The following is a 13979-nucleotide window of genomic DNA, read 5'->3' as shown; positions in this document are numbered from 1 at the left end:
AAAAATTGAAGTATAGTTGATTTACAGTGTTTCAGATGACAGCAAAGTTATTCAGTTTTAGTTTTATATATATATATATATTTTTTTCTTCTTCAGATTCTTTTCTATAATATTTTTAAAATTAAAAAATAAAATTCCTGGTTGAGGTTATCTACTTTCCTGCTGAAGAAGCACCTTGGATTTGGGAAGGTGGGAACTTTGGCCTTCACTTGGACATTGTGGGACTTATGATGGGGCTTTGGTGCCCCCTTGTGGCAACTGAACCTATCGACCTGGCACTAAGGACAGTCTGGGCAGGCTCTGAGAAAAGACCTGCAGGAGAGACTCAAGCACCCCAGGGCCTCCCGTTGGGTCATGGAGTCATCAGCCCTCTCCCTGAAGGCAGATGGACATGATGTGAAAATACCCTAATTTGACTGGGAACTGACCGCCTGTTGGTTCTGGGCCCCAGGACCAGGGCTGTGCTTGGGCCTGGTTGTGTTAGACCCAGGCAGGGTCTGAGGTTTGGGGTCAAGGATGAGCCTGAGTGTGCTGGGCTCATGTTCGTCCCACTTCAACCTGAAGCAGCCTGGACTGCTGTACAAGAAGGGCGAGGAAGAGCCCCCAGGAAATCTGAAAAGGCCCACCCCCTTCTCAAGCATGTCACCTCCACCCAGGTCCTGCCTATGCTGACTTCACACTCCATGTCCTCTGATCTTTCTGCACCAAGTCTGTGTTGTCTGACCTGACCACTGACCCCCACCTCCTGCAGTCATTCGCCACTAACACAGGTTGCGGTTTTGGTTTTTTGGGGTTTTTTTTTATTTTTTATTTTTTTATTAACACAAATGGTAGATAGTTTCACACTGATTTACATCTTTCTTTTTTCCCATTCTTAACCATGAAGTAGTTAATTTTATAACAAAATATACAGATATAAAGTGAGGGAGGTAGATAGCTAGACAAATACATAAATGTGCCTATAGTCAGAAACGAGATAGCATCCACTTCATAACTATGTTATTTAACAAATTATCTATTAAAGGACATATAGATTGTTATTATAAAACATATATCAATAGAGTAATAATTCTCATATATACACACGTATGTATATAACAAATAATCACAAGGTATGCCTATCACATTTAAGTAGATAATAGCAGCTTACCTTTCAAAGAGTTTGAAAAATTTACACTTTCATCAAGAATAAATGAGAATGTCTCTTTTCTACAGTATATTCATTTTTAAACACAAGGTAATTCTAAGTAATATTTTAAAAATAAAATGTGAACAATTAAAATACAGCATTTAAAAAAACTCTGAAAAAAAAAATAAAACTCTGGTATGTAGACAATAAGAAAAAAAGAAAAAATGTGTACACTATGACAATTTCATGGGTTTTTTTTTTTTCAGGAAAAAATATATACACACCAATGTAGGTTCTGAATTTTTATAAAGCCTGAGGAGGGAAGGGAGAGAAACTGAGGGAGAATTGTGGGCTCTTCCTTCTGTTCCATGAGTGCTGTCAGCACATTTCAGTCTCCAGGCACTGGCTGTTATTCCCTCTGTCCAGAGTTCTTTCCTCCCTGATTGCTGCATGGCTGGCACTTTCTTGTCATTCAGGTTTCAACCTATATGTCCCCTCCTCAGAAAGACCTTCCCAGGCCATTCAATCTAAAGCAAGCTCCCTGGACACCTTCCATCTGTCTAGTCACTGCCATATTCCCAGCGTCCAGTAGAGGGCCTGACACATAGGTGTTCAACACCCAAAGCTCTTATGGGACTTCTGAGGAGTCAGAGAGGATGACATTACTCCTTAGCATGGTGACAGAGGAAAGTTTGCTCTGCCTCTTCTCCCCTGAACCCCCAGACAGGAGGAAGTGCACCTGGGCAGGGTGCAGGGGAACCAGAGAGGGAGGCACTCAGAGCTAAAGGGTCAGTGGGACCCCAACGGTCAGGTGGCAGACTGAAGCCACATTCAGTGATGCCCCAGTCTCCATCGTTCAGGTCAGTCTGTGCCACCTCAGGGCCACACTGGCTGTCCTTCCATTGGGTCCCTGCCTACCCACCTGTTTCAGAGAAGAGCTCTGTCATGGAGTAGTGTGGATAACCCAGAGGTATGCAACATTTGAGCTGGTCTTCTTTTCCTCCATGTATTCATTTTTTCTTTTTCAATAGGATTCCAAATCCCCCTAAGCACAGACACTTAATAGTAAATTAAAAAAAAAAAAAAAAAAAAAAGAATTACTGCACACATTTTCGCATCCTTTATAATATACAGGAGACTGTTTCTGTCTGACTTGTCTTTATTATGTTATTCCTGGTCTACTTTAATAAGAAAGATTTCAGTCTGATCTGATTCAAAATCTACATTGCACCTTCTCTTTCTCTACCTTCATTCATCCCTTTAATGACTAGGCATTAGAAAACGTGCTGGAAAAGGGCTCTTTAAATAATCAGAGTGTTACTTGTTACTTCAGGTAGTTAACAGCTTCTTTAAATGAACCTGGGCGTGTTGAGTCAGGATCAGGGCATGCGAGGCTGAGGTTATAGTGTGGGTAAAGGTTTAGAGGTAGGAAGCAAGGTGTGTGGTTCCTCTAGGAAGCCACAGTGCTTCTGTTACCTGGAGCATCAAGGAGGTAGGTAGCTGTGGGAGAAAGGAAATAGAAGCACTGGGTGGAACCAGGCCTTTTATGCTACCCTAATGATCTGGACAAGGTCCAGAAGACCCTGAGGCCTGGAAAATTAAGTATAAACCAACCTGGTCATATCTGCATTTTCTAAAACTCAATCTGGCTCCCCAGTGGACCACAGATTGCCAGGGTGTGGGTTCCAGGCCCATCTGGTGGTAGGGAGGTGTGTTAAATCATCAGGCAAGAGAGTTACTAAGACCTGAGTAAAATTGAGACACTAGCAACAAAGCATTTGTTCAGAGAGTGTGGTTTATTTTCACAGTTGTATAGAAACCAGTTTAAAACCTGAGATACAAATGAACATGCCCCCAGGTCCCCATCTTGAGTCTTGTTCAGAAGGAGCAGGACATGGCTCCTCTGCTAAAATAAATACCCTTCACCTGGCACAAGGTAATAAATAAATACATAAATAAATAGTCTCAATAGAATAAAAATGAGAATAATCACAGAAGGACAAATGGGGGCTGCACATTACAGGAATTAGATAATTAACAATTAATCTGACTCCACAGGAGAAAATGAAATTCTTCCAGTCCCGGACTATGCGAGAGACAGCCAAGAAACTTAGGACAATCTGCTGTTACTGACGTTCCGAGGCTCCAGAGAGGGAGCTGAGCTTCGGACTTCAGACGTTAGGGCTCTATGTTTTCTTACACTTCAGAGAGTCTCTAATGGCAGACAGATATTCCTTCAATTTCACCCGGAAATCACCCAAGTTATCCTTCTCAGTAAGGATTGGCTCTTCCTGTGAAGAAACCAAGAAGGTGGCATTAGATGGAGCCAGGTTGGAAGGTGGATGACAGGCTGGGGTCAGGTCATGGCTGAGGGCATCACCTGCAGGGACATCTAGGGGGCAACTTACCGTGGACATGGCTGTGGGCAGGATTGGCTGGATTTCCTGTGGGAAGAGACCGAAGCAGACAGTCAGAGACTTGCCTGGAAAAGGAGCAGGACCTGCTACCCTCCTCCCCAGAGGCAGGGCAGGACCAAGGCAGGGATCCCAAAACCCTTGACAGCTTCACCTACCTTAAGATTTTTCGTGATTTTCGAATCCTCTCCAAGGGAATTTGTGGCAAATGTCAGGAATTCTTCCAGGTTTGGCCTCCGGAGGCTTGTTTTCTAAGGGGACAAAGAATTCACGTAAACGGGGAAAGGTTGGAGAGTGTCTTTCCCGTGGCTGGGCTGAAGTCATCCCCACAGTTTTCCAAGCCTGCTTTCAGGGACATCCCTGGACAATCCCCTCCTTGTCCCCTTCTTGCCCCAGGTGGGTCCCTGAACTGCTCCGAAGGGCACAGGCCTAGAGGTGAGTGCACACCCCAGGCAAGCCTTATGTCACCCACATCCCGAGCCCCTGGCTTCTGTGAGCTGCATGAAGGGCCTGGGTGGATCTTTCTGCACTTGGGGAGAAAAAATTTCCCAAAGCAGGCTCTAAAAAGGCAGAGGGTTGGCCAAGGGAAATATTTGCAGCAAGAGGCCTTGACTGAATTAAGGGCTCCTAGAAATCAGGAAGACAGTCACAGAGGCTCCAGCATGGAAAGAGGTGCAATGTGTGAACAGTGAGTGCCTAAGAGAGGGGGAATACAAATGGCCGATAAACTCAGGAGAGATTCCACCTCTTGTTTGACCCAAGAAATGCCATGCAAGCAAAGGTGAGATAACCACTTTAGGAAAAATAACTATAAATGATGATAACTAGGGCTGGTCAGAGTTGAAAATATGACAATTATTCAAGGAAAAGGAGGGAAGCAAGCACGATCCTGAGGGAAATTTTAGTCTGCCAGCCCAGAGGATGCTCCACTGAAAACTGAGCTTAAGGCCTTTGATATTGTTCACCTAGAACTGCCTTTTTATTTTGTAATTTAAAAAAATCATTTTCATTATTATAGCCATGACTGGGGAGATGTATTGAGCAGCTGCTAAGCACCAGACACTGGTCTGGGAACTTGACGCACAGTGTGCATTTAATCCTCACAACAACCCCACTGAGATAGGTGCTGTTAACCCTATTTACAGATGAAAACACCGAAGCTAGTCAAGGTGGAGTGACATGCCTGAGGTCACCCAGGCAGGAGGTGAATGGGGACCCACCCAAGTGCACCCATGTGTGGGGCTGAACTCTTACCATCAGCCTTCTCTTCTCGTTTGAGTTCAAGGAGTCCTGTAGGGGCAGAGGGAGAGAGCCCATGAGTCCTGTTGGCCTGAGGCACCTGCCAGCCCTTCCCTGCCCCTTGCCAACCTTATCCCAGCTACTCACTTCTGAAGCCACAGTTAGCTTGTCTAGCTCATTTGTAATTTCCCGGATCAGGTTGAGTTCATAGCATTGTTGAGTTCCTGGTGTCTTGACTGTTGCCCCTTGTGCTTGAGGGGCTTGGAGTGCGAGCAGGAACAGGAGCCGATGCAGGATGGGGAGGCTGCTCATGTTTGGGCTGCCAGGATGGATTCTGTCTTGTCCGGGCCCTTCGTGGCGTTCTGAAGTGTCTGAGACAGCAGCCGTCTTTTATGCAGCGTGCCCATGCCGCGGGGGTGTGGCGGGCGGGCTTCGGAAGAATCTTTATCTGACATGGAACCTCCATAGCAAACCACAGACTTATTCATCACTTTTTAGTACTCAAAATCAGTGAAACTTGGAAAAAAAAAAATACAGGGTATCTCCTCATCTTGTCAAGGAGGCTAAGAGACAGGCAGGTCACTGGGCAGAGTGGGGACAGGTAACAGGACCTCTCTGACAGGGGAGCGGCCCCCTGACTCTGAGCTCCCTTGAGCCTCCTGCCCAGTGGGACCTGGTCCTGCCATCCCCTGGACAGCCCTGACCCTCTGCTGCCCGCCCCACCTGGCACTGCCTGGTTCTGCATGGGTGGCAGGTGAAGCCCCAATGAAACAGGCAAGAGTTTGTCTGGCAGCTGGTCACATGGCTAACCATCCACCCGTGGGCTCGTCCACTGAGAGCACATCTCTTGATACCCACTCCTAACGCTGAATTACTGGTGTTAAAGCCCCCAGTGGTTTGCCTCCCGGGCTTTGGGCAGCTTCTCCTCTACACTCTCTGTTCCTGGCGGGTGGCAGATGGAGCTCAGGCACCAGACGCCCATTCTCTTATTGGTGTGATAACAGCACAGCCCAACTCTACCCTGTGCTGTGGGATGTTAGCCCCTGGTGGAGGCCTGGCTGCAGGCCCTGGGCAGTGCCTCTGGTAGTACAGAGGAGCTGGGCTCAGGGGCCCGTTGATGGGGGCCCTTGAGGAAGATGTCACTGGGAAGTAGGAGGAGGGGGCTGGCCTGGGGAGGTTTAGGTGGTGGGATTGACATGGTCTGAAGGGCGAGGGAAAGGAAGAGAGGTTTCATGCTGGGCCTCTGGTGATGGGGTCCAGTGACCAAAGGAGAGAGTTGTGTCTCAGGGGTCTGGATCCCAGTCTGTGCTGAAGTGTGATTTGGCAGATGCAGGCCAGAAGGAAGGGTTTGCTGACCAGGGCAGAGGGCAGGGATAGACCATGGGGGTGTCCACAAAGGACCAGAGAAGCAGCAGCCAGGTGGGAAGCAGGCAAACTAGGAGGGTGGGGGGCCTAGAGGGCAGCCCCTGAAGGAAGAGATAAACTGCTGCCCCATGGGGCATGTCAGGCCCTGACACAGGCCCAGGGCAGGGGGTGTTGGTAAAGGGATAAGTGTAACAGGGACATGGGGAAGAGTTCTTTGAGATGATTGGGGCTGTGGTGGTGGGGGAGAAGAGAGACAGGATGGAAATGCCAGGGGCCGGGGTGCAGTGTGATGTGATCCGTGTGGGGAGATGAAGGATAGGAGGTTATGCTGAGGCAGGGGAATTTGGGTGTTTCAGGCTTCTGAGCAGAAGGAGATCTGGTGAAGACAAGGACCAACATGTGGTTGCAGCAGAGGCAGGTGAAGAGGCTGTGGTGCAAGGAAATGTCATGAGAATAATGCCTGTGGCCGATATACGTGGCTCCTAGCTCAGCCCTTGGGTCTGGGCCCAGAGCATCCTCAAAAAGCAAGGGGAGTGTCTCAAAGGCATGAGTGAAAAGAGGCAACAGAAACAAGTAGGGAGCCTTAGGACTGGGTACCCACTAAGAACGATTAATTCAACAAACTTTTACGAAGCACTTGCTTTGTGCAGGCACTGTGAATAAAGCAGACACAGTTCCTCTCCTTAAGAGATGCACCATCTTGTGGGCAGAGACAAACATAAAGCCTTCCTACTCAGCTTGGACCTCGGACCTGCAGCTTCAGCATCAGCTGGGGGCTTGTGTGAAGTGCAGACCCTCAGACTTCACCCCAGACTTTCTGATTCAAAAATTGCCTTTTGACCAGGTCCTCAGGTGATTCACATGACATTTAAGAAGCTCTGATTTAATTGCCAAGATATAGAAGCAACCTAAGTGTCCATCAACAGATAAATGGATAAAGAAAATGTGGCACATATATATACCCAGTGGAATGTTACTCAGCCACGAAAAATAATGACATTTTGCCATTTGCAACAGCATGGATGGACATGGAGGGCATTACGCTACATGAAATAAGTCAAACAGAGAAAGATATACTGTATCATATTACTCACATGTGGAATCTAAAAAAATACAACAAACTAGTGAATATAACAAAAAGTAAGCAGACTAACAAATACAGAGAACAAAGTAGTGGTTACCCGTGAGGAGAGAAAAGGGGGGAGGGGCAATATAGAAGTAGGGGAGTAAGAGGTACAAACTATGAGGTATAAAATAAGCTACAAGGATATGTTGTACAATATGGGGAATATAGCCAATATTTTATAATAACGATAAATGAGTATAACTTTTAAATTTTGTGAATCACTGTACTGTACACCTATAACTTATATAATATTGTACATTAACTATATTTCAACTTTAAAGTGTGGAAGAAAAATAAGAATTAAAAAAAAAAGTTCCGATTTAAAGTATTCAGCTCAGGCAGGGGCGGGGGTTCGTGTCCCAGAGACCCAGGGCTGCTTAAATACTCAACTGTGGTTTGGTATTACATTCTATATAAGAGTTTTGGGACCTGTGCACACACACAAAAAATGTGATTTCTTGTAGAGAAAAACCTCTTTTTTATGTAAATGAGCTTTTTGAGGGAATTTTAAAGCTATGGAGGCTGAACATTCCTGCAAGCCTTCTTAAACAGTCCTGACTTCACGTTGTATTGTAGCAAAGAAAAATTCTGAGTAGTGTTATTGTAAATCTTGACCTTTGTAGTTTGCCTCTTGTTTTAAAAATAGTTATAAAGTCTATGAAAGGAGGAGGCTTAGGCTTCATGCTAGGAGCACTGGAAGCATTGTGGGGTTTTCAGCCAGGGACAGGTGTGGTCCCTGGAAGGTTTGGGTCCCAGGAAGCCCAGTCTAGCTACTGTGGGGAGAATGGCTAGGAAGAATCAGGACAGCAGGTTGGCCAGTGAGGAGGCGGGGAAGTTCTCTGGACCACAGATAGTGGGAAGGCTGGAGCTGGTTGATTCTGGTGGGGATGGAGAAAACCAGATGCAGGTAAAGACTCTTATCAGCTAACTTCCACTGCCGGGCACACAGTTCTTATTATGGGTTAATTCATTTAATCCTCACAATGAGCCTGAGGCAGGGACGATTATCATCCCCATTTTACAGAAGAGGAAACTGAGGCTCAGAGAGGTTGAGTTCATGCAGCTAGGAAGCAACATCGCCCAGGGCTGAATGCAAGCAAGTCAGTCTGTCTGACCCCAGAGGCTGAGCACCCACCATGACAGCACTGGAAAGTGACAAATTAGGAGGTGATGCCGGGTGGCGGGAGGGGGACAATAGGGTAAGGATAAGATGTGGCCACTGGGATTATTGACAAGGAGGCCACTGGAGCCTCTGGGAGAGCAGTTTTAGTGTATGGTGGGGGCAGAAGCCGGTGGCAGTGGGCTGAGGAGTGAAGGAGGGTGAGACAGAGAGGGCAGGCAGCTCTTCGAAGATCTATTCTGAAGAGAAGGAGAGAAAGGCAGCTAGAAGAGTCAAGGGGTCAGAGAAGGATCTTTCCAGGCAGGGAAACTCGAGTATCTCTCTGCTGGAGATGAGCTGGGACTAGGTGAGAGACCTGGATGTTGGGCCAGTGCAGTGAGTGCCTGAGGGGGATGGTCACAGGGAGGGCTCCCGACATCGGGTATCACACGCCCACCTGAGCAGAGAGCTCAGGGGAGGGCTGCCTGGGTGGGCCCAGTCTGGGAAGGTGCAGTGGGTTTGGTGGCAGGAGGGGACAATGGCTTCTGTGTTCCCTGGGAAATAGGAGGCCAAGTCAGCCATTGAAGAATGGAGGGTGGCATGGTCGGGGAATGTGAGCTGACTGCCAGGGATGACCTTGAGGGCTGGCATCCAGGGGTCAGAGGGTGAAGAGGTTGGGACAATACAAGGCTTCGCTGGGCTAGAGTGTAGAAAGGCAGGCCCCTGAGGCAGGGTGAAGGGGCCACGAGAGGAGGCCATGAAGGGCTGGGAAGGGAGCAAGGATGGCGCATTTGTGCGAGGAACAGAGTCGCATTCCTCCAAGCAAATGTGGTTCAGAAGGGCTGCCCAGCTGCCCCTGTGGCGGACAGGTGGGAACCTTCCACAGAGCTTCTGCAGCTTCTCAGGGGAAGCAGGCGGAGCCTGGGCCTCCTCCAGGAGTCTCCTTTGAGGTTTGCCTTGACTCTAAAGAAGCTGCTTCAAGTGAAATCACAGGAACCCTCCTTTCCTTGCCTGCAGGCACAGTCCTGCCTGACCCCTTGGGAGAGGCCTGGCCCCCTGTAAGAAAGTGATCTCACCCCAGGCACCTGCATCAACCCAGCCCAGGGAAAGCTTCCTCCACAGGCTGGCTGATTGTGATCACGAAGGGAAATGAGCTAAGGGTGCCCTGCCCTGGGCGGGCACAAGGGAGGCCCTGCTAGAGCTGGGGCAGGAGAGCCAGCCCAGAACTGCTGCCTGGGGTCTGTAGGATGAGACCCTGTGGGTTTCAGAGTGGGTCCTTGGGCCCCGTCCTACAGACCCCTGCAGGCCTGGCTTGGTCCCGCCTGTTGCCCAGATACATTCAGAGTGGGGCACAGTGTCCGAGGTCCTGGCCGCTGGGGCCCATTCATCCAGAGGTTCACTCCTGCTGCTTCCTGTCACTCACCCCCATAGGCCTGGTGGAGTTTCTGGGTGCCTACCGCTGGCAGGGACCCAGGACTCTGTCATCATGACTAGCTCCTCTGTCACCCTCTCCACTGCATCATGTGTCAGATTTAGTTTCCCCATGACCTCACTTGCACTTCCGCTGGTGGCCCTGACCACACCGCCTGGTTTTATCAATACAGGAGGCAGCCCAGGGCTCCTGGCTGGCCAAGCAGTGTCATCAGTTTCACGTGTCCACCTGAGCAGAGAGTGCAGGAAGGAGCCTTCTGGGTGGGCTCAGATGGAGAGGACCGACTTCCTGTCCCACCCAGCTCTGTACTCCTTCCCTGGGGCCTGTACAACCTCAACCTCTGCACCCTCAGCATTCTATCCCATGCTGCAGGGATGCGGCCTCCTCGGGGCACATCTGTGCCGAGTGGACCTCCTCCCCAAGCTCAGTCTAATAGAGAAGACAGATGGAGAAGCACAGTTTAGGATGATAAGCCTGGTGGGGTCTGGGGTGGGGTAGGAAAGGGAAGCCCAGAAGTGGGGCAGCTTCTGCCATCTGGACTGTGGGGGAGGACTGGAAGAAGGGACACCTAACATCTCAGGGATGGTCTGGAGCCAGGCAAGTCGCAGAGGAAGTGCTCCCAAGTAGATCTGGGTTTGGGGATGCAGATGTTCTGTCTGTTGACCTCAACCCTACTAGCCACTGCTCCAGTATCCGGGGAACTGGGGGTGGCCATGTCATTCTTGTTATTAATGTATAGGCATTTGGTGCCTGTCACTCTCTTGTTGCTCACCTGGAACACAAAGACTTGGGACATGCATTCATTCCTACTGTGTTCATTATATTTATCTCAGACAAAACCAGGAGCCAGGGGAGGGACAGGCATATAAGGCCCTCAGCCCCACAGTCCCCGTTCTCAAAGAAGCTGCCCCAAAACTGTGAGGTGACAATGTTGGGACTTAAATGCTAGTAACACAGTGTTCCAGGCTCTTTAAAAATATAGTTGACCCTTGAACAACATGGGTTTGAACTGTGTGGTTCCACTTATACATGGATTTTTTTTTTAATAAATATATCAGAAAAAATTTTGGAGATTTGCAACAATTTGAAAAAATTGACAGATGAGCTGTGTAGCCTAGAAATATTGAAGAAATTAAGGAAAAGGTATGTCATGAATGCATAAAATATATGTGGATACTAGTCTATCCTTATGTAGGCATAAAGTGAGTGACATTTAATATAAAATTAATAATGTGTTAGTTTTCTTACTGTTTGATAACTTTGCTTTCAAAGAATCGCATTATGCTACAGTATGCCTCTCGTAATTGGAGAAATTTCGTATCAGCATATCGTCACAGATTGGTGGTTTTTAAAAAATGTAACAGTGTTTCCAATACTGTATTATGAATATGACTGTAATACAGTGTGCCATGACAGTTGTATAACGATTTATTCATTAGTGTATAGGCTAGGCTATCATGAAGCAATCCTGTTGATTACGCTGGGCTACAATAAAGCAGTCATTTTGCTGCTTCTTCATTATCAATGCATGAATCTTTATACCTGTAAAAAAGTATGAATTTCTTCTCCATATTATCTTTTCATTTTTGATGTCTACTGTTAGTAATATACGTAACATCGACAGTGTTTGGTATCACATAAGACAGCATTGCTGTAGGTACTGACAGGCAGACAATTCATCTTAGAAACACAACATAAACTTGTGGAATCAATAAATACAGTACAGTACTGTAAATGTATTTTCTCTTCCTTATGATTTTCTTAACATTTTTTTCTCTAGGTTACTTCATTGTAAGAATACAGTATATAGTACATATACAAAATAAGTCTTAACTGACTGTTTATGTTATCAGTAAGGCTTCTGGTCAGCAGTAGCCTATTAGTAGTAAAGTTTTTGAGAAGTCAAAAGTTACATGTGGATTTTCAACTGGGGGGATGTCGGTGCCCTTAATCCCTGTGTTGGTCAAGGGTCAAGTGTACCCTTCTACGTGTCTGAGGCTTCACACAGATTGTTAACCACATAGAAGATGTTCCCAGGCAGAATCTTGTCTGCCTCTCAGGCAGAGAGTGGGAGGCCTATGAGGATGGGGGCAGAGAGTCGGAGCTGTCAGAGGGCAACAGGACCAGATCCCAGCCGGGAAGAGGCACAGATAGGCCTGGGCGAGCTCAGAGCCAGGCTGCCCTCTCACCTGTGCCCACTCTGTCCGGTGGGCAGTGGCTCTTATCTTCCTTGGTAAGGTGAAGTGAAAACCTTTGAGGGAATTCCCTGGTGATCCAGTGGTTAGGCCTCCGCGCTTTTACTACCAAGGGCATAGATTTGATCACTGGTCAGGGAACTAAGATCCTGCAAGACTTGCAGCCAAAAAAAAAAAAAAAAAGAAAAGAAAAGAAAAGAAAGAAAGAAATGCTTTGAGAACAGTTTGTCAAGTTTTACTGATATTGAGTACCAGAAAATGATGCATAGGTTGACTTGTTTGTCATGGAGGTTCTATATCAGAAAAGGGTATCAGCCCGCCTGGGGCTTCTTCACACACCCCACCATCACCCCATCTCCCAACCTCCCCCCAACTCCCCTGGGCCTTTAAGGGAAGCCAGGCCTTTTCAGATTTCCATAGGATCAGGGAGGACCACAGTCGATCCCAGCAGCCCAGAGATGTGGGCATCCCTCTGCCTCCTGCTTCCTCATCTTCCTTCCCTTCAGTCTCCCAAACCCCCGGCCCTTAGGGACCCCCTGAAGCCAGCCCCAGGCCTGCTGCTACTGGTACATCCTCTCTGAAATCCAGAATAACCTGACGATCACCTCTGTGAGTAGCTGGGGCCATGCTGGGCATGGGACAGGGACAGCCTGGCTCAACCTCAGGCCAGTGGCACTCATGGCTTCTCCCTTCTCCCCTGCAGGAATCTAAACACTTCGATCAGTGGCACATGCTGAAGGTGAGCACTGAAGCTGAGGGCCCACTGTCTCCTTGCTGGTGACTGCCGTCGTGTTGCTGGTCACTGCTCTAGGCTTGGGTGCACTGGGGTCAGGCGCACCTGGATGGTCTCCTCTGAGTCTTAACTCTTTACCTGGCATCTTAATGGGTCTCGCCTGAGTCTTAATCTTTACCTGGCATCTTAATGGCAGATACGTCCATCACCCTATTCTTTGTCTCATGTGGGGTTGTGTCGTAGATGTGTTTTCCCAAGTGTGGGAGTTCTAAAATTTTGTTTTAGCCAAGCTGGCTTCCTTCCCTTTGGGTTCTTCTCTGGCAGCTGGTTCAAGAAGGGTTCTCCATTCACCCAAGCCCCTTCCCCAGGCCACCTGGAGCCAGGAGGTGGGATGGGCCCTGCCTTGACTGGCCTTTGCCAGAACATGCTGTGACCACCTCAGGTGTGTACCCTTAGGGCAGCTGGGTTCTTCCTGGGGTTGGAGTCAGGACAGAGCTGGTGAGCTGGCGGGCTGCGGGAGAGGGTGGAGGGCTCTGCTGAAGACGTCTCCAGAAAGGAGGCATCCGGGATGACAGACAAGGCCACGAGGAGGACAGCCCCTCCCCAGCCCTGCCTCACACACTCTTGGTCCCTGCAGAGAAAAGCCCATCTGAAGTCTAACTTGGCTCCCTTCTGGAACGCCTTAGAGAAGTTTGTCAGTATCTTTAATGTGTCTTTAACCGTCAGTAAAAATCTGAAGTAGCATGAGGTATGTGAAGCTGGGAGGGTGCCTCCGGCACCGGGGTCTCCATGTCCCCAGAAGAGTCCACTCCAGGTCAGAGTGAGTGACCTTGTCTTGCCCTTTCCCAAACAGGAGCAGATTTTCTGCCCCCGTTTCCCAGTTCCTACCCCCTCCTCTGCGACCAACCCCTCCGGGGCTGGGGGTAGAGCTGCCACCCAATACCTGCTTAGTCATAGAGGCCCCCCACTGCCTTCCTGGCTTCCCCCAAAGGCTGACTGGCTTCTCTTATCTGTGGTCCACAGGAACTCCTGCAAACCCTGACCATCCCCAAGACCACATCCCAGGTAAGCTGCCAACCAGGCTGGGGCGCCCACTGCCCCGACTGAGCATGGCACCTGCCATACACCTTCCACCTTTCCCACACCTGACCCAAATTTGTGATTTCCTCAAAGGGAGTAGAACACATCCTAGCAAGAGATTTTAACAAGTTCTTGAGGAAGTTGAGTATCTTCCTGAAAACCCTGGA

At 48.5% G+C, this 13979-nt stretch overlaps 1 protein-coding gene across 1 annotated transcript; it reads right to left on the bottom strand.

The window, feature by feature from the left end:
• Positions 1-3315: 3315 nt before the first annotated feature.
• On the bottom strand, positions 3316-5094 carry LOC132363386 (interleukin-3-like). Its single transcript, XM_059919096.1, has 5 exons — positions 4930-5094; positions 4798-4833; positions 3702-3794; positions 3538-3573; positions 3316-3420 (listed from the first exon to the last, which is right to left on the bottom strand). Exons 1-5 carry the CDS (start codon positions 5092-5094, stop codon positions 3316-3318), a joined length of 435 nt encoding a protein of 144 aa, XP_059775079.1.
• Between the last annotated feature and the right edge of the window lie 8885 nt (positions 5095-13979).

The sequence above is a fragment of the Balaenoptera ricei genome, chromosome 3 (genome assembly GCF_028023285.1).
Source record: "Balaenoptera ricei isolate mBalRic1 chromosome 3, mBalRic1.hap2, whole genome shotgun sequence".
Taxonomy (NCBI): domain Eukaryota; kingdom Metazoa; phylum Chordata; class Mammalia; order Artiodactyla; family Balaenopteridae; genus Balaenoptera; species Balaenoptera ricei.
Note: the sequence above shows the minus strand (reverse complement) of the source record. Positions and strands in the feature narration are given on the sequence as shown.

Bases quoted from the DNA above. Each gene is read 5' to 3' on its own strand.
- LOC132363386 (XM_059919096.1), bottom strand. From the start codon at position 5,094: ATGAGCAGCCTCCCCATCCTGCATCGGCTCCTGTTCCTGCTCGCACTC. The intron at 4,834-4,929 runs GTGAGTAGCTGG...CTGCCCCTACAG, and splicing joins AGCTAACTGTGGCTTCAGAA to GACTCCTTGAACTCAAACGA. The intron at 3,574-3,701 runs GTAGGTGAAGCT...CTCTTCCCACAG, and splicing joins AAATCACGAAAAATCTTAAG to GAAATCCAGCCAATCCTGCC.